This window comes from Notolabrus celidotus, chromosome 7, assembly GCF_009762535.1.
Source record: "Notolabrus celidotus isolate fNotCel1 chromosome 7, fNotCel1.pri, whole genome shotgun sequence".
In the NCBI taxonomy this organism is placed as follows: Eukaryota; Metazoa; Chordata; class Actinopteri; order Labriformes; family Labridae; genus Notolabrus; species Notolabrus celidotus.
Window position 1 is genome coordinate 12,520,831 of NC_048278.1, and position 19,931 is coordinate 12,540,761.

The 19,931-nt window shown below is 41.4% G+C and overlaps 1 protein-coding gene across 2 annotated transcripts in view; it reads right to left on the reverse strand.

Annotated features, from left to right (window-relative positions):
• rptor (regulatory associated protein of MTOR, complex 1) overlaps positions 1-17,348 on the reverse strand; it is a 228,575-nt gene extending 211,227 nt beyond the window's left edge. For both annotated transcript variants that reach the window (XM_034687742.1, XM_034687741.1), the window contains exons 1-2: positions 16,858-17,348; positions 14,120-14,294 (exon numbers count right to left, since the gene is read on the reverse strand). In XM_034687742.1, the coding sequence (XP_034543633.1) occupies positions 14,120-14,287 (168 nt within the window). In that variant the 5' untranslated portion in view covers positions 14,288-14,294; positions 16,858-17,348. The remainder of the gene's footprint in view (positions 1-14,119; positions 14,295-16,857) is intronic.
• Positions 17,349-19,931: the final 2,583 nt, after the last annotated feature.

The window sequence follows — 19,931 nt, forward strand, 5'->3', positions numbered from 1 at the left end:
TCAACTCAAACTCAAAATATACCTGCTTAATCATGATATTCATCCTGCTAAGTGGTCGATATAAAACAAAGCAAATGTCACGTTTTTTTATTTGAGTTACCGTAAACTCTGAAAAAATCGCACCACTGTAAAGACGCACTCTGTATATGATACATATATGATCAGCGATGTCTACAACGTGGAGTTTCTGTGCAGCTGTGTCGCTCTTTTTGTTCCGTTTGTTTTCACTATCGGGAGTTTGCCCTCCTACTAGCTACAGCAGGGGTTCTGAAACTTTTTGGAGCCAGGGACCCCTTACAGGTGAGAAAATTGTGCATGGCCCCCTCATAATTGTAACACAGATTAAGCACATTAGTGATGTGTCATGATCAAAAGCTGCGTGCGTCTCTGAGAGCCGATGCTTTATAGTGAATCAGAAGAGCCGGCTCACATCGAGAGAGAGTCGGCTCTCAGGTTTTTCCTGTTGCTGCTTAGCTCTCAGTGCTCAGCCCCAGCTCTGCTCACAGCAGAACTTTGTTTTGATTGGTCAGCATGGCGGCCATGCAGCCAATCACATGTGAGGATATAGGATACAGGTGACGGAGGGGAGGCTGTGTATCCTGGCTACATCTGTTCCTTCAGAGAGAGTCTTCTTGAAAATCGGGCAAACACTCACAGAGGAGAAATCTGATCAGCCCATCCAAGCTGAGGCATCTGATTTTTCTCAATGCCAACCTGAGGACATTAATAATGTTTGCTTGAGTTTGGTTCTGTTTGCTTGAGTTTGGTTCTGGTTCTGGCTCTGTTTGCTTGAGTTTGGTTCTGGTTCGGTTCGGTTCTGGTACGGTTCTGGTACGGTTCTAGTAGGGTCCTGGTTCGGTTCTGTTCGGGTTCGGTTTTGGTAAGGTTCTGGTTCTGGTACTGTTCTGGTACGGCCCGGGTTCGGTTCTGTTCGGGTTCGGTTCTTGTTCGGTTCGGGTTCAGTTCTGGTTCGGTTCTGGTTCGGTTCTGGTAGGGTTCTGGTATGGTTCTGGTTCGGTTCAGTTCGGTTCTGGTTCAGTTCTGATTCGGTTCTGGTTGGGTTTGCTTGAGTTTGGTTCCGGTACTGTTTGCTTGAGTTTGGTTCTGTTTGCTTGAGTTTGGTTCTGGTTCGGTTCAGTTCTGGTACGGTTCTGGTACGGTTCTAGTAGGGTCCTGGTTCGGTTCTGGTAGGGTTCTGGTACGGTTCTGGTTCGGTTCAGTTCGGTTCTGGTTCAGTTTTGGTAAGGTTCTGGTACGGTTCTGGTTCGGTTCGGGTACGGCCCTGGTTCGGTTCTGGTTCTGTTCGGGTTCTGTTCTGGTTCGGTTCTGGTTCGGTTCTGGTAGGGTTCTGGTAGGGTTTTGATAAGGTTCTGGTTCAGTTCGGTTCTGGTTCGGTTCACTTCGGTTCTGGTTCAGTTCTTGTATGGTTCTGGTTCGGTTCTGGTTCAGGTCTGATTCGGTTCTGGTTGGGTTTGCTTAACCCTAACCCTAACCCTAATCCTAACCCTAAACCTAACCCAAATCCTAACCCTAACCCTTATCATAACCCTAACCCTAATCCTATCCCTAATCCAACCCCAACCCCAGTCCTAATCATAACCCTAATCTTAACCCTAATCACAACCCCAACACTAACCCTAATCACAACCCTAACCCTAATCACAACCCTAACCATAATCAAAACCCTAACCCTAATCACAACCCTAACCCTAACCCTAATCACAACCCTAATCCTAACCCTAATCTCAATCCTAACCATAATCAAAACCCTAACCCTAATCACAACCCTAACCCTAACCCTAGTCACAACCCTAACCCTAACCAAACCCTAGCCCTAATCACAACCCTAACCCTAATCACAACCCTAACCCTAACCCCAGTCACAAACTTAACCCTAACCCTAGTCACAACCCTAACCCTAACCAAACCCTAGCCCTAATCACAACCCTAATCCTAACCCTAATCACAACCCTAACCCTATCCCTATTCACAACCCTAACCCTAATCACAACTCTAACCCTAACCCTAATCAAAACCCTAATCCTAACCCTAATAACAACCCTAACCCTAACCAAACCCTAGCCCTAATCACAACCCTAATCCTAACCCTAATCCTAACCCTAATCCTAACCCTAACCCTAATCACAACCCTAACCCTAATCACAACCCTAATCCTAACCCTAATCACAACCTTAACCCTAATCACAACCCTAACCCTAACCCTAATCACAACCCTAACCCTAATCACAACCCTAACCCTAACCCTAATCACAAACCTAACCCTAACCCTAATCACAACCCTAACCCTAATCACAACTCTAACCCTAACCCTAATCACAACCCTAATCCTATCCCTAATCACAACCCTAACCCTAATCACAACCCTAATCCTAATCACAACCCTAATCCTAATCCTAACCCTAATCACAACCCTAACCCTATCCCTAATCACAACCTTAACCCTAATCACAACCCTAATCCTAACCCTAATCACAACCCTAACCCTAACCCTAATCACAACCCTAACCCTAATCACAACCCTAACCCTAATCACAACCCTAACCCTAACCAAACCCTAATCACAACCCTAATCCTAATCCTAACCCTAACCACAACCCTAACCCTAATCACAACTCTAACCCTAACCCTAATCACAACCCTAACCCTAATCACAACCCTAATCCTAACCCTTATCACAACCCTAACCATATCCCTAATCACAACCCTAATCACAATCCTAACCCTAACCCTATCCCTAATCACAACCCTAACCCTAACCCTATTCACAACCCTAAACCTAATCACAACCCTAACCCTAATCACAACCCTAACCCTAATGACAACCCTAACCCTAATCACAACCCTAACCCTATTCACAACCCTAACCACAACCCTACCCCTAACTCTAACCATAATCACAACCCTACCCCTAACTCTAACCATAATCACAACCCTACCCCTAACCCTAATCACAACCCTAACCTTAACCCTAATCACAACCCTAACCCTAACCCTAATCACAACCCTTACCCTAATCACAACCCTAACCCTAACCCTAACCCTAGGATCAGGGTGAGAATGGTTATGTAACAGAATAAATGCAAAAAAATGGGCAAGTATAAGGCTTCTCATAAAAACAACGTACGTAAAAGGGTTTTCAACACACAAACCATTAGTTTTTGCAAAGTTAAGGCAAAATATATGGCTACAAAAGATCCTAAATTAAGAGCCGTTTCATGAGTCGAAAGAGCCAGCTCTTCTTTGGGAGCGGAGTTAAAAGAGCCGGCTCTCTGAAAAGAGCCAAACTTCCCATCACTAAAGCACATGCTTACTACCATTTGCACTCTTAGTTGCCCTTGGAACTATATGTATTGTAAAACGTATCAATGTAAATACTTCAGACCTGTACCATAGTGATAAACAGACAACACTTCAATTTGAATCAAGTAAATACCACTTGTATACTTTAAAACAGAGGGTCATTGGACTCAACATGACAGCATTTATACTTTTCAAGAAATTGATCTTAAACGCTCTCAGAAAATTAACAGTAGCAAGACTCACATATCCCTTCGAGCCACCAAATGGTATCATAACAATGGTGTATATGCTGTTTTGCGATGAAACAGCGCAATTCTATAATTTATTAGAAATGTATTCAAATCATTTCATGGACCCCCACGCTATGGTTCACGGACCCCCAGGGGTCCCAGGACCCCACTTTGAGAACAACTGAGCTAGAGTACGGTAATTGAGGTCTCAGCCTGCAGAGAAAGTTGTGAGGCACAGACCCCCAAGCTGCAGTAGTAGCCACATACTGCAGTAAAGGCTAGCTAGCCAGCTGGTCACTGAGTATTCTGCTGCTGCTGCTCCTTCTTTGTCGTCCTTATGTTTTGTGGTGGGTGGCATTAGGAGCCACGACTGTCCCCTAATATGAATCAATTAGCTACATGGTAAATTACTTTAGCACAATATCTTTATTTCATTTCAATAACGATATATTGCGACAGCCCTACATCAGCACTACTGACGAACATCAGACATAATGTTCCATGAACTGATGTCAGTGGCTGATGTGTATCTGTCGTGTTGCGTTAATCTGATACTGGTGTACTGATTTATCTATCTGCTGATTCTGAGAAGAGTTTTCTCTTTATTGGGCTGAAAAAGTCACCTGTTACACAGAGTCTGGCATGACGTAAGAGGGAAAAGGATGCTGTGCATATGTCTGATTTGTATTACAGTTATTAATAATTGAAACACCTTAAACTCATAACTCAAGAAGAAAACAGACACTAAGAATAATGAAGAGCCGAGGTAATGAAAATATCAGAATTGGAATCAGCTGTTGGCTAAACTGTTATTGTAACATTGTTGTTGGTATCGGCCCTGATTTTAATAACTGGTGCATCTCTTATAATGCCTTATTGGCTTCCAATCTCTGAGAGACATTGAAGTTATATTTTTGGGGCATTTTTGCCTTTATTCCATAGGACAGCTGAAGAGAGGCAGGAAATGTGAGGAGTGGAGAGTAGGAGAAGACATGCAGCAAAGAGCAGAGGCCAGGAGTCGAACCTGCGACTGCTGCGACAAGGACTATAGCCTCTGTATACAGAGCACTCGCCTAAACCACTAGGTCAATGGCGTCCCAAGGGGGGACTACATTAAAGCTATCTCCAATAAAATGAAGTGATTGGCATAACAAAAGTCACATTATCAATATTGTTCACTATTTTTGTATTTAGGATCTCATCCAATATGCTGAAAACCCAAGAGATTAAAAAAGGTCAGTGACTGTGTCCTGCTGCCTGCTGCTGATGCCCACGTTTATTTTTGGCAGGAAGAATTTGATCTGATCCACCTTCCCGCTCAAAGAGCTGGACAGCTCCCATACGCTCAGAGCCGTAAAAATCATTTCTGTTTGACAGGATGTTGAGCCGGAACAAATGGGTAGCTGAAGGAGACGGAAGAACTCTGGCAGGGTTTGTAAAAGGTAACCGTGTTGAATTGGGACGGGACGGACGTAAAGCACAAATCAATTTTACGTCAAACCGCTCTTGACGTCATGTACCTTTACAGCTTCACGGGGGACTGTGAGGCAGAACAGGGACAGAAAAGTTTCTGCGAGTGCCAGGTAGGTCCACTTACATCCAACTCTGAGGCAATTTGTCATTCAAAGTTATTTTCAAGCCCCTGGGACATCTAGCATAAAACATAGCACACACTCACAACCAAGACTCTGAGTGCGTTCAAAGACAGAAATATGCGTAAGCCTTTCTCTTGTCAGGATAAAGCTTCACTTACTTCAAGTTCTGTTTCATATATTATGATCATTGTTGGAGTCACACATGCCTTAGCTTCAAAAGCCAAGTTAGTTACTGATGGACATAGAAACACCCCTACTCTGACATCTGAATGTCAATGTGCTGGCTGAACTACTTTCAGACTTCTTGACAAGACAGACAAAAATGAAGAGCAATTCTACCAACTGTGTAGCCTCAGTGAGCTGGCACAGGTTACATGAGTCCCATATACCCTCACCACACAATCTTCTCACTCTAAATACAAGTCAAGGTGTGTGAGAAAGGGCATACATGTTTGGTTTCTGTAGTTTCATGTCACTATTTATCTGGCTCCTGGTGTTTTTTTCCCCATACTGTTCAAGAACACATCATACATTTTTATACATGTTTATAAACAGATGACAGAGGCATCTTGTAGCACAGGGGGTTTTAGTAGTCTTATGATCTAAAAAATTGAGGTTTTAAACTGATATATAACCACTCAACTACAGCCATGTATCACCAGCACTGGTCTGACCGCACTGCACCACTGACATGAGCCAGACTGTCTGTCTGCCTGCAGACTTTGTGATCCTGTGTTTCACAGAACTTGTTCTAAATTGAGACCGTTTTCTTTCATTTAGACTTGTAATTCAGTCTGAATTTAAGTTTCTGTTTCAATGACAAGGAAATTAGTTGCTATGAAGCATCCCTGTTCCCTAAGACAAACATGCACTGCTTTGTTTTACATTAGGGCTATCATATTTAAACAGCACTGGGGCTGAATAACTGGAGGTGGCTGCACAGAAAAAATTGAGAATTAATTGTTTGGTGTGATTCCAACACATGCATTGTATTATTCTATCACAGAAATGTATTTAATCAAAATAAATGAATAAATATTTGTCAGTCAGTTCTCTGGAATTGGCAATTTTTGTTTCCAACTTAGCTTAGAAAGAGACCTCATGATGTTACCATTAGCATAGCAGGCAAACTTGACTTAAAGGGTGAACTGTCAGTGTGGATTTGAGTCCAAAGAGGCAAGACTATCAGCACACTGCAGAGGTGTGGTGGGTGTTATCAATGTACAGACAATCAAAGCATAAATTGGAGCTGTATTGTGCGTGATAAGATTACATGATGCCTCATACTGGTCTAACCATCTTTTCCAAGAGTCCTAACTTTTATTTGGCTCGTTACAGATATAATGCATCTTCAGAGTTGTTAAACTCTCATAATGTCGTATAACAACAGTCATGAGTATAACCATATCATGCTCTTTAGTCATTATTTGCATACAATCACAGGCCACCCTGCCTATGTGAGAGCCTCAGTTGGGCCACCCAGGTCAAAAAGCTCTGGACACACCCCTGCCTCTAGGCCGCTCTGTTCTCCTTCTCCTCCGCTGTGCGCTTCTCCGTCTCCAAGTGGGTTCTCCGCATCCATCGCGGCCTGGATCATTTCTCGCGCGCTGCTTTATTCCCACATCCAAGTAATGATCTTTATAACACGGTACTGTCGCGATGAAGGGCAGAGGATCCGAATAGATCTCAGTGAAAAGTGTGCTGACAGACTCCAAGAGTGTACTTTTCATTGTTTTCACTCCGTGGTCCGTCTCAACCTCTTTGCTTAGAAGACGCTTTAGTGCTGCAATTAAAGGAATAACGTCTGCTACAGATGCACCAGAGGAGCTGATCTCTTTAGTTAGCAGCTCAAAGGGGGCAAGAAGAGAGGGAATGTTCTCTATTAAGACCCACTGGTGAGAAGTGAATGTCGCGGGGGAACTCGTGATCTGCGCTGCAGGACTTGCTTTTGCACAAAGCAATCCAGATGCGTTTTTTGCGTGCGTCATCACAACATTTCGGCCGAAAACCGAAAATGCACTTTTTGGCCTATTCTATATGTGTTCCAGAGCATGATACTAGAATTTGACACTGTCTCTTGAAAGTACACCCTTCTGCTCTTCATGTGCTCAAAATGTGAAAAAGCACGACATAGTGATGCTTGCAAATACTCCCTGTGCTCAAGGTTCAGAGTTCTCCTGAGGCTGTTTCTCTGCACTTGTGAAACATGTGCCGTCAGATTCTGAACTACGCCCTGATATTTGATGCAACAATTCTGACAAAATCTCCTGCCTGATAGTTAACCTGGTGTAGTCTGGACCAAAGAAATGATTCATCAAAGAGCAAGCAGGGTCCATTTGTGCAAGGGCAGGTGATCTGTAAGTTAAAGCATTACAGGATGTGAATGACAACTCAATAAGTCATGTCCTAAAAATTAATATAAGGACTTTGTCAAATCCTACAAATTCAGTCAATGAGTTTTAAACAAAACTTACAGAGGAACCATCTGTGGGTCAGTAATGGTGGAAACCTGAACATGCATGAGTTATCTCAGGGGGTCAGGGTCCATGTTTGCAGACAGGTGTTATGTTCAAAGTTTACCACAAGAAGAAAAAAAAAGTCCTAAAACAACAAATGACAACATCTGCTGCCTGAACTATCACCATTATTATTCCATTTTCTTAATTAAGACGAATTAAATTCATTCCGAATCATTGAAAACTTTCTCCCACTCATTCACTTCTTGTCAAGCCGACTGCTTTCATTTCACACTGCCAGTCTGACAGCTCAATAAAAGGAAAAAATTATCCTAATTTCTCTTATAGCTTGTTACATTACTGTCAGAAATAATACTGCGTTTCTGTCTTGATAGCGTTCTGATCAAAAGGACAGAAATCTATTCCTCTAAGGAGTCTCCTGTTAGCCCTGTCCTTGGACTCTACACTGATCTGTATTCACAAAGATTGAGTATCTGAAAACCATTATCATGAATCCTCCTCTGAGAAAGTGCAGAAAACCTACACACATACACACACACCTCAAACATGCGCGCACACACAAAACTGGATAGCTGTCATTGGCCCAACAGGGGGAATAAAAACACTAATTTGACCAATGGGCTTTGTAATTGTATAAACTCCCTCTCTCCTTCTGTGGTCACATAGAGGCAACTCTCTGAGTATGGGGTTGTGTGTGTGTGTGTTTGTGTGTGTGTGTGTGTGTGTGTGTGTGTGTGTGTGTGTGTGTGTGTGTGTGTGTGTGTGTGTGTGTGTGTGTGTGTGTGTGTGTGCACATTTGTAAGTGTGTCTCCAAGAGCAGGACCTCTGATTTCCCACAGTGCACCACATCATTTACAGCCCACTCTTGAGGCTCACACTACACGCTTCCCTCATCAGGCTTTACCGTTAGCATACCAACTCGCATAATATTCAGCAAAAGGAGCCGCTCATCAGATTAATTCAGGGCAGCTACTGTATGTGATCATCGGGAAAGAAAAGGTACAAGGCAGCAGAAGAACACTCTGGGCCCTACTCTCACAGCCTGACTGTACAGTTTATATCTTTACAGTAGAGATAGACCGATATGGTTTTCTCGGGGCCGATACCGATTATTAGTAGTCAAGGAGGCCGATAACCGTTATTTGGAGCCGATATTCATTTGTAGTAAAAGGGAAAATATTGGCATCAAAATTTTGAATAATACAAACTCCAACACTTAACTTTGTTTAAATGCCTTTAAACACCTGCTTATTAAACAGATTTGCAGATTTGCAACATATTGAAGTTTTTTTTATCTTAGACAATAGACATCTTTGTTTTAAAATTCTAACGCAAAGTGCAGGGAGCTCCCAGGCTCAGCAGCATGTCTTATAAAGTTCAATGAAAACTTAAACAAATAAATGGATCCCTAAAGTTTTCTAGAGTAAATACAGTTTTCCAAAATGTCAATACAACTGAAATGTTAATCTTTCACTTATCTTTGTTTTATTGGGATATTTCTGATTTTTTGAAGTGGGGTTGTATAAGTTTTAGGTCACTAGTAATTGTAGGGGCACAAAGGATGCTGCTCAGCTTGGCCCCTGCAATGAGGAACTGCAGGAGAAATGGAACACAAGCAAGGCTACAGTTTATGCAGACAGGGTCATTTCTGCTACGTGATTTAGTGAATTTTGAGCCAAATTAACCCAGTTTTAAATTTGTTCTCTTTTCGGCCGTCGAATTTCTAAAAAAAGGCTGATGCCGATATGCACCAAAATACCGAATATCGGCGCCGATAATTGGCCCAGCCAATAATTGGTCTATCCCTACTTTACAGTGTGCTTTGTCTGTGAAGTATTTTTGCACACAGCTCAAAGTGCATTCAGTGCATGGTTTGACACAAAATGTATCCCAGACTTTGCACTTAGCACACACATCTTTTTTGGCACTAAATCTCTTGGCTGCCACAAGACTTTATCTACAAGAGCAAACAAACACCTGGGATAAGTTTGCAGCCATAATAAAGTAATGTTTCAGAAGCACGTAAGTGATTTCAATTTTGCTTATTCAAATGACCTGATGCATGATTAAACTAGTATAAAGATATAATAACAGAAATATTGTCAATAGAATTTTCTCAAGAGTTGCCAAAAGCTTCAGTACAAGACTACCTCATGCTTTAGAACTACACAACAAAAAGTGACATAGCTTATAAAAACAGATCTGCAGTCATATTTCCAACGAAAAGCTGCCACAAGCCAGACATAGTAAAAGAGAAGTGTGAGTGAGAAACAGAGAAATAAGATATTATCTTCCCATTGTTTCAAAGCGATGATGCTTAGAGACCTTTTAAAACACGCACACACTTCCACATCAATGATCTGGTTAATGTTTGCACACTTCATCCTGCACCTGTGTGAATGTCTCTGCTCTACTCAGCTGTTAGTCACACCTGCAATCCTCACAAAGCCCTGACTCAATGAAGACGTAAGCAGTTACCAAAGTTTGGTGAAATCCTTTTGGTGTTTCTTAAAGACATGCGTCTTTCATGAGAGTCTGCCGCAGATAGAGAGAGAGAGAGAGAGAGAGAGAGAGAGAGAGAGAGAGAGAGAGAGAGAGAGAGAGAGAGAGAGAGAGAGAGAGAGAGAGAGAGAGAGAGAGAGAGAGAGAGAGAGAGAGAGAGAGAGAGAGAGAGAGAGACAGTGATGTCCCTTTATGGATTTAACGTGCCAACCAAGAATAAACATGTTTACAGCCTGGTTCAAAAAACGGTTTAGGTCAAAGCAGCTCATTTCTCTATCGGCACACACCGTGGGGGGGATGCATTTTTTCTGTGACGGTTCATAAGATATTGAGATTACGAGTTTTGTCCATTTAAGGACATGACTGACTTGACTGACAGGCGGGAACACGCAGCTGTTGGCTAGGAGGCTTAAAGCCCATCTCTTTACCTCAAACTAGCGCTACAGCAGTTAGGTTGAGTTCAGCATCACCAATATGGCTGCCACCAGCTTCAAAACAGCGCTCAGGAACAGAGGAGTGATGTCACAAATACTACCTCCATTATTTATACAGTCTATGTTCCCAACCTATGGACGCTTCACTTGGAGTTTCAGGCTGCACAATAACTGACACTAAAAAAATGTCCAAAATACAGGGGGAAATAGATGGGGCCTCTGCAGATACAGAGGACATCAACCCTGCTAGTCTGCTCAGGAATTACTGGTCAGTTACACAAACAATTTTTTATTAAAATAGGTCTGAAATGGCAGTCATACATTGTCTAAGCTGTAACGCAGCCACCCCACACTAGCTGGGTCTGTAGCTCTGGTTCGTGGCATAAAGCTATAATGCCCTACCACCCTGATGTAAACAAGCACAGTTGACGAATGACCGTGTTTGGCTATGCTTGAACATAACTACTCGATTGTAATGTGTAAGCAGCACAAACATGCGAATGTTAACTTGTAACAATGACCAAAGGCTAGTGGTGCTAGCTGTGCTAATGTTAGACACACTTCATAAACCAATTTGCAGACCGTGATCCCGTGTTTGGCTATTTTCAAAGAATTGTGCTCAATTTTGATTGTTGTCTGAGTGTTTTCTTACCTTTAGTCAGTCAGTCAGAATCTAACTCTCCGTTTTATCAACTATGAAATAAGACCCTTCAGAACGTCACATGTGACATTCCACTGCATTGGTCTTAAATGCGGGAGAGCAACTTGTATCTGTCCACAGCTCTTTCATACAGCATGAAACATTTACATCAGAGATAAAAGTCAGTTTGTCTGTGCGACCAAAACATGGGAATCTGCATTTCTATTATCAAAGTTCCTGTAACATTCAACATTATGGATTTACTTTGTTTCAATGTAAATTTTGGCAGCTAGTTTAGATTTAGTCTGAGTCTTAGCCTTTAGACAAAATTGACTGTTTTAGTCAAATTTTAGTCTTTTGGTCTAGTTTTAGCCGACCAAAACTCAAAACATTTTAGTCTAGTCTTAGTCACATTTCAGTCTTTGATTTTTGCCAAAACATTTTCTCTGTCTAAATAATTCATGTAGCCAATCAGATATTGGTATCAGGTTTGTACCAAGTGTTAAAATAATCAATATTTCACTCTTTTAAATGTATTATATTTTAAGTTGAATAATTTAGCCTGTCCCTGCTAAATTTTCTCTTGATGTTACCACTATGCCTATTTTGATTCTCTTGATTCAAATAAAAATGCCATGAACAGAAAATACAGGGCTGTATTGCACTTTTACAACGGCCCCTGAATGTACCTGCAGTGGCAGGCGCACTGGACAGACAGTAGTTTCACGGCACTCTGAAATGCATCTGCATCTTTGATGACAAGGAGTTGATCAAAATGTACAATACTAAATGTATCACCAAACTGGAATAAATCAAGCTGTAGCCGCAGGGCTTTTTATGGTAAAAGCGGCGAAAGTCATATAGTAAACAGATGTCCCCTGGTTGGGTCTTTGACACTAACGCACACCCAAAATGAGACGTATGCACGGAGAGCAGGCTCACACAGCACACCTGTTGCAGGTAGGTGACCAAGGTAACACTGTGCCTCTCAAATAATAACTCAGCCTGTCACAGGACTGCATCACTGTTATTTCTAAATATTAGATGCACAGCTGGGAAAAACTTGGATTTTCAAAGTTCAGCGGTACGCCTCTAACGTTTTCGTCTCGTTAACAAAAACAAAAGGTACATTCCTCAGTTTTTATTCAGTGGCTTTAGCTGGTCATAGTCTCGTTTTCATCATTAAAAAATTGGCTCGTTAACGAACATTTATCGTCATAATTTTGGTTTATGGAATGAACACTGCTTTTGTTTGCAATCAAGCAAAGAAACTGGCATTCCCTCTATCAACAAAAAACAAAATACTTTTTCTGAGATTCTTCAAAGCATGAAAATCACAGCAGTCAAAACTTGAGCCTCTTTGTACACCCATATTCATATCTTTATCACATTATTCATGACAGACAGGGTAACTTCGAAAGAACAGTTTTAAATGTATCTTTCGAAAATCACTCCCTTCTTTAAAGATGGATGTAACCCAAGGCCACCTTTCAAAGCCAAATTCTTCCTACATGAAACACAAAAGGCGCTTTTCAGTCACAGCTCTCTGGGCACAGAAATGTAAAAGGACACATTCTTCAAGGAAATGTACAAATGAGAGTTTCTAGCCTGGAAACACTATGAGCAATGATAAACGTTATACAGCTGATTTAGCATGACTTTCTGATGGGCATGCCCATTTCAGCCAGCCTCTATTACCTCTTTTAAATCAATAGCAGCAGTCGCATTTAATGATGCCGTCTGATTCAACACTTCCCTGAAGCTTGACTCTTCCGTGGGCACTGCAGAGTAATTCCACTGATGTCCTAACAGCAGAGAGGTGCTACATTTTCATCTGGGTGCATTTCTACAACAGCCACAGCATTTGTAAGGTTATGTATGACCACATGGCATTTCCTATCATTATAAAAGTAGTGCTCTGTTAGCATGAGACGATGAAAAATCTGTTTGTAGCACTGCAGTGGATCAAACAACTACTTTATGAGAGCTGAAACACACTGCGGCCATTCATGTGGGAAAGCTTTGGGGCTCCCTCGTCAGAGCGTAGCGAGGGAAGCCTTCAGCAGAATAAAAAGAACTGGCACTGTGATAAAGACGGGAGTGGTTCATGATTTGTTGCTGTGTCCTTAATGTTTAAAGACTTACATCCTCTCAAAGCACACTGAAGCATCTGCTGATTTGATTTGTCTCTTAAACAGATTCATATCTTGACCATTTGACCAAGTAGAGCTCCAGTTCTTTTCCAAATGCACCATATGTAGCTTAGCAGGAACTGTTAAGGAGCCCAGTCATTTCCCTGCTCTGATGCTTCAGCTGCATAGATCTACATTATTATTACAAACCACAAGAGCCCTTTAAGTTCATGTTGAAACAATAACATGAAGAAGGAGCTTTTTGGTTTGAAGAGGGATTTCACTATTATGTCTTATGTTAACATGACACTACAGCAAACAGGCAGTTGGACAATGATGTCTAGCATTAAAAAAAAAATATGATTTTGGTTAAAAAATGTTTTATCTAAATCTGATTACCAACCCGAGCTTTAACATATTTGTATTATTTATTTTCTATGTTTGTTTTTTTTTTCATTTTAATTGTGCTTGTCTGGATGTTTCCAATTCATTTAATGTTTTAATGTAAAGCACATTGAGTTGCCCTTGTGTATGAAATGTGCAATAAAAATAAAGCTGCCTTGCCTACGTAAATGACCAACTGAAATCAACTGTTCTACAATACACATTGCTATCTTGGAGATATTTGGCACTGACTCTGCAGCTAGTTGCAAAAGACTAGATGACATAATTCCCTCCACAGCTCTGCATGCACTGAACTGACAGAGCCCAAATCACTGCTCAGCACAGGGAGCATCCTTAACACACTGTACGACTCCACACATAGATGAGCAAAAACAAAAAATTACCCTGTCCTTCATCCTCCAGCTCTGTGCCAAGGCCTTGGAGCCCTCAATCTTTTCTGAGTGCCTTTTCTTCATGAAGGCCAGGGGAAGTTTCCAGTCATTCATGTCAGCCTCCTCTTCCTCTGCGAGGCCCACGGCTGGTGAATGAAGCAAGTCCGAGTCCATTTTCATCAAGGCCCTGCAGGGAAGAGCTCTAGTTAATAACACAGATTTGATAAGCCTCTTATTGTGGAGGGGAGCTCAGACAAGGTGAAAATTTTAAGGACAAAAGGCAAGAACCAATATGCAGTCTAAGCCATGGAAACATATCTTACTTTTAAAAACATTCAACCACCACTGAACTATTTAATAAGAATATCTAAAAATTGATGACTAGACTAGCTCTTGCTCAAACTGCTAAAAAGGAACAAGAGAGAGAAGAAAAATACACTGATCAACACTGATAGACACAATGTGTAGCATTTGCAACCAAAAAAAGTAGATAACTCAGGACAGACACAGAGGTCTTTAAAGAGAACTTTAGCCACATTTTGAGGTGATGTCCAGTCAGCAGTGATTTTAATTGTAGTGAGCAGCATAAAATTCCTTAACACATGCTGTCTTTTACTGAAAGAGCTGAGTGCTCTAACTCAGGAGCCGTGCCAGCAGTATCTGGCCTGCTTACATGTACAAGTTTGATTGCTACACCAAACTTGCTCCGCTGCATTACTTCAGACATTTACTTGGCTTATCTATGTGTGGAAATCTGAGGAAGCAGAATCACTGTGAATTGTATCCTCCGCCATAGGTTCTTGTTTTCATTCTTAGTAATGTAGTTTTGCTGAAATACAAGAGCTGAGGCGGACTAGAAATCCAAGCTGAAGCATGTTGTTCTGTTAGGACAGCACCTCCATCAAATGACAAGCCGGGTGGCCAGAAGAAGAACAGACTGAACAGCTGTGCAACAATGATAGAGATGACACTGGCAACAACTGCAGGCATTTTTGAAGTATGCACCCCACACTGATCGAGACAATTTCCCTTTTAATGAGATGTTGGATCAAAGTTTTAAAAAAGGCCTGCACAATATGAGATAAATATGCAATGCGGGATAAAATTGCTCGATACTGCCATAATGATATTGAGATAAACATATGAAAATAAAATAGTTCCAGTGTTCTTCCAGTTTTACACAAGAACTATGGTTGCAACATGTTTCTACTGAATCCAAAATAAATACAAAAGCATTATATCACCACTGAACTGGCACCTGTTAATCTTAGATATTGGAGATGAGTTTATTGTGAATACTCATACCACAATAACAATAAAATTAGGATTGCTTGCAAAGCCCTAATCAGGAAATAAGAGATAGATAGGAAAGCTCAATGAGAAACAACCCAAACATTTACATATCAAATTAACATAATAATTATAAAGTGGCAGCAGCCACCTTTTTACTTGTAATTTTTCAGATATTTCTTAAAGCTGCCGTTGGTAGTCACAGAGTAAACATCTGATCAGAGAGAGGGACTTCGAATGTCAGCACTATCCCTCCCAACCAGATTTCCTCTTAGCCCCCCAACACAGATCGGCGTGTGCATTCATGATAGTGCCGGACTCATAGCCAATGTCAGGACGCAGTCGGGGCCGCCCCTTAACCAATCACGACAGAGGATTGGAGATTATCTATGATTGGTCCGTCATAACGGGAACGAAGGGAATAATAACATTGCTTAATACAAAGGCATTGGAAAACGCAGAGATTTTGCAATAGTCTCAAATTACTTCACTTACCGATGAGTACCGATGGGCATTATGACCTTTTCTCAAAAACCCAGCAGAAAAAAATTACACCATTCCTACCAACAGCAACTTTAATTTAACACAAGATTGTGTCCGAGGTCTATGAACTTGTGTTCATGCAAGCAACTCTAAGTCAAGTGAAAGTGAGCGGGGCTGTCAGAGAGATCCTTAGATTCCTAGGTATCTACTTATGGAATTGCCAGATGTGCATAAACTGTTGAAAAATGACGACCCAAGTGTACACAATGGTTCTTGACAGTTCACAAGTAATGTCAATGATCACTGAGATTTTTGTGATATAGATGATGGAGTTTTACAGTTTTAGGAACTTCTAGTTCATCAGTTTATGGGGGCGTGATGGCTGAGTCATTTTTGATGCACTGTTGTGAAGCTCCTACTTTCACATAAAACAAAACCGAAACCAAACAGACTCACATCTGCTCCCCTTCATATGAACACTGAACTTTTCCTTTAAACAGAGCAGCTGTGCGACTCTGTTAGTGTAGCATTCAGGCGACAGTATCACTATCACCTGGAGCATCGCCTGGATGATGTCATGGACGGGCTCAATTAGCCACGTGAACACTGCTCGAGCAGCAGATGAGGGGCCATGTGTGTATTTGTTAAGTGCGCCTAAAATAATGTTAACACGGCCTGAACAAGTTAAAGTTCACTTTACAGCTGGAGGTTTTTGCTTTAGTGAGCAGCTGGCAGGGCAGTTAGCAAATATACCGGCTAGCTAGCCAAGTGCTAGCTAAAGTAGCGCGGCTAATTTGACAGCTCTTCCTCAGGCTGACTCTGACTGTCGCTACCAGCTGTCAAACTGCATGAGAGAGGAGAGCTATTTAAAGCATTGTAAAGGTTGCTTGCAAAGCAACATCAGCACTGAGATGAAAAGACACAGCAGATGTGCAGAAATGGCGCTAGTTCGTGGAAGCGTGCAGATGCGTGCAGACCTTGGTGCGGTGGGATTATCAACCCGGGCTGAGGAACCTCTCCGTCTCCGGACGATGACAGATACTGTTGCACAAACAATCCTGGTCAGAAAATTGTAGGGCAACGTCCACAACCTGTATAGTATGTCAAACCCGTCAAATCCAAGTTGTATGGGTGCGTGTTTGCATGGGAATCTGCGGCTCCTCTCCCCACGGCTCTTCGCTATGTGAAGGGGCTGGAGACGAGGCCCATCTTCACACGGACAGTCTGCCACAGCCACACGAGGCACCGACCACGATTATCGATGACTGGGGCCGTATGGTCTTCTTCTACACGCCAGTGACCCTGGTAGCTTGTTTGGTGAGACGGTTTTCGCGAAAATCCCACAGAATCCCGAGAACAGCTCCGGAGAGGCACTTCTTCAGCACTTCTGCAAGGGCGCAGCCATCTTGGGTTGGACCCAGAATGCACTGTTGGGGCGGCGAGGCTGTCATGAAGCGTCACCGCTGTTACTGTCACACACCAGAATATAAACACACATACCAACACCAAGTAGAATACACACCGGTTTTGAGCTGCACATTTACTCACGTTTTCTGATTGGACTTTGTCAATTATAATCACTGAATAATTCTTACAAGCCATTTTTATTCAGATGTGCAGCTTTGAACAAAAAAACATTACTTGTCTTTAAATGACATTAGCTAAATTTCACATTGGAAAAAGGACATTTTACAACACAAACCTCTATTTTTTATTCATAAAATGCACCAGTACATAAAACTGTTCAGCATAAAGTGTTTAAATGTGACACAACCCAATTAAAAAAGGATGGGCATAACATCGAATTCCTTTGAAGCAGGTTGATATTTTAAGGTAAAATTATTTTAAAGAAATTGTAGATATTAAAAAGTGACTAAAAAACTGGAACTATAATGATGAATAAGGAAATATTTATTTTATTATATTCAATTAGTGTTTGTCGAGTTACATCATTATTTTCTTTGTTTACATTCATGTTGAGGACATATGCAATGTCTGTGTAGTGCTGAAACCTGAAGTAATACTTTTGTCTACCACCATACATTGTTATACCTTGCTTCACTCGTATGGATGTCAAATGTCTGCTCTTGTTTGTTTGTTTGTTTGTTTGTTTATTTGTTTGTTTGTATTTGGAATAACACCAAAATTGCTCTGTCATCATTTTAACTTTTGATGAGGGTTATTCTTATTTCTTTGTGACTATATGTAACTTCCTTTTGCACAAATGTCAATTCAAAGCACAATTTTTTCCCGATATTCTCAGCAATTTTCGAAACTGTTTGCAGAACTTTTTCTTTCAGAGAAACAGTACAGTGCAGAAGGCCTAAGGGGACATGCATCCATACATTATGCTTACTCTGTTTTCTCGTGATTAATGTCATGACACCTGTGTGCTAGTTCAAGCGGGAAACTTGTGCTGCACTGATTTCACAATTAACATCATTCTCACAATCACCTGAAAAAAACACATCCTAATATGGCTGTCTGTTTAAGCTGTAAGATCTTCAGCCTCTCCCTCTGTTCTGTCATTGCCACTGCTGCTCTGCATCTGTGCTGCACTCAAACGTCCCACCCATAACCCACCTGCAGGTCCTGACTGAGGGATTTAAGATATTATCTCATCACTCTTTTATTTGTATGAAAATGAAACTGTGAGGAGTGATAAGGTCAGAGCCAAGAAGCCAAACACAAACAATGTTCTGCTGCTGCAATAATATTTCAAACCATTAGCACATGAGTTTTGGTGTACTTGTTTTCTTAAGATGTTGACTTATTTTGTCATTATCTTGCAATCTAACAAAATGTATAGATGCATCTCCACTCAGGGCAGTCTCAAATGCTTCTTTCTATGTGAGTGTGTTGTTCTTTTATGAGTGTTGCACCATGCTGCATATTTGCACATGTGGTTTGCAAATGTATTTTTCAATACTTTAGGTCCCACAAGTTAACTTCTTATTTTCACAGTAATGGGTTTGTGGGTAGCTAGTCTCAGTGTCTCCAGCACTGGCACCTTCACAATAAAAGCTCTATCATCATGTGATTCCTTCACACCACACATTTTTTATTTAGAAAACCATGCTCAGCTGGGACTTCAACTGCAGCTTTTGCCACACTCTGTTAGAGTTACCAGCTTTTACCCCTGAGTAAAACTAAAGGGACCACCACACCTCTGCCTAAAATCTATTGGTTGGCATTTCCTATCACTTTTTGCAAGCTATTGCCAAACCTTTGTTTTAATGTCAATCAGCCGTGGTCCTGGCCTTACCCAGCAGCTTCTAGTAGCAAAAATTGTCTCATTATATTAACTAAACATCAATATCCTTTAAATATCAATAATAGGCTATCTCTGCAGCAACCAGCGTCTTCAAATTTTAGTTTGAAATGTAGAATTCATATTCTCAGTCAACCTGGAGTGTGAGTTATGAAGGCTGGGACTTTAATTGAAGCTCAAAGAGCATAAAAGGATCATTAGTCTGACATTAAAAAACAAAATATTAGTCACTGCAGCTGTGTTGTGCATGATTAGGTTAAACGGAATCTTCAATATTCTTTCTGAAACTGATTAATGTCAATGGAGAGTGAAGCTGCTGAGATAGAGGGTTGAATCTGTGTCTTCATGGGAAAATGCTTCCTTTCAGCTCTCCAGTTTCCTTCTTAGAGAAGCCAGCGGTCTCTCTGCTTCCCATTTGAGGATCATGATTTCAAAGCTTCCTCACTTGAAACATTCACTTTCTTGAATCCATTCATCCATCAGTCTCTGTTTCCCTCTCATTCTTTCTTTAACCTTGTCGTGATCAACACTTGGAAACACAATTTTCTCTTTAGTTTCCTGCACATGTCTGATTTAACTCTTGGAGCAGCTCTAGCCTCCAGGATCCAGCCCCATGTCACTCCAATCCCTACATGACAGAGAAGAATTGGACTGATTTCCTCTTCCTTGTCTTCCCTCTGTTTGCTGTTAGCTATCCTAAGGTCTTCACCTCTATCACACCTGGGAGACAGAAGATTGAATTGCCCCCTCCCTCCTTCAGTGGACACTGAGACTGGGAGG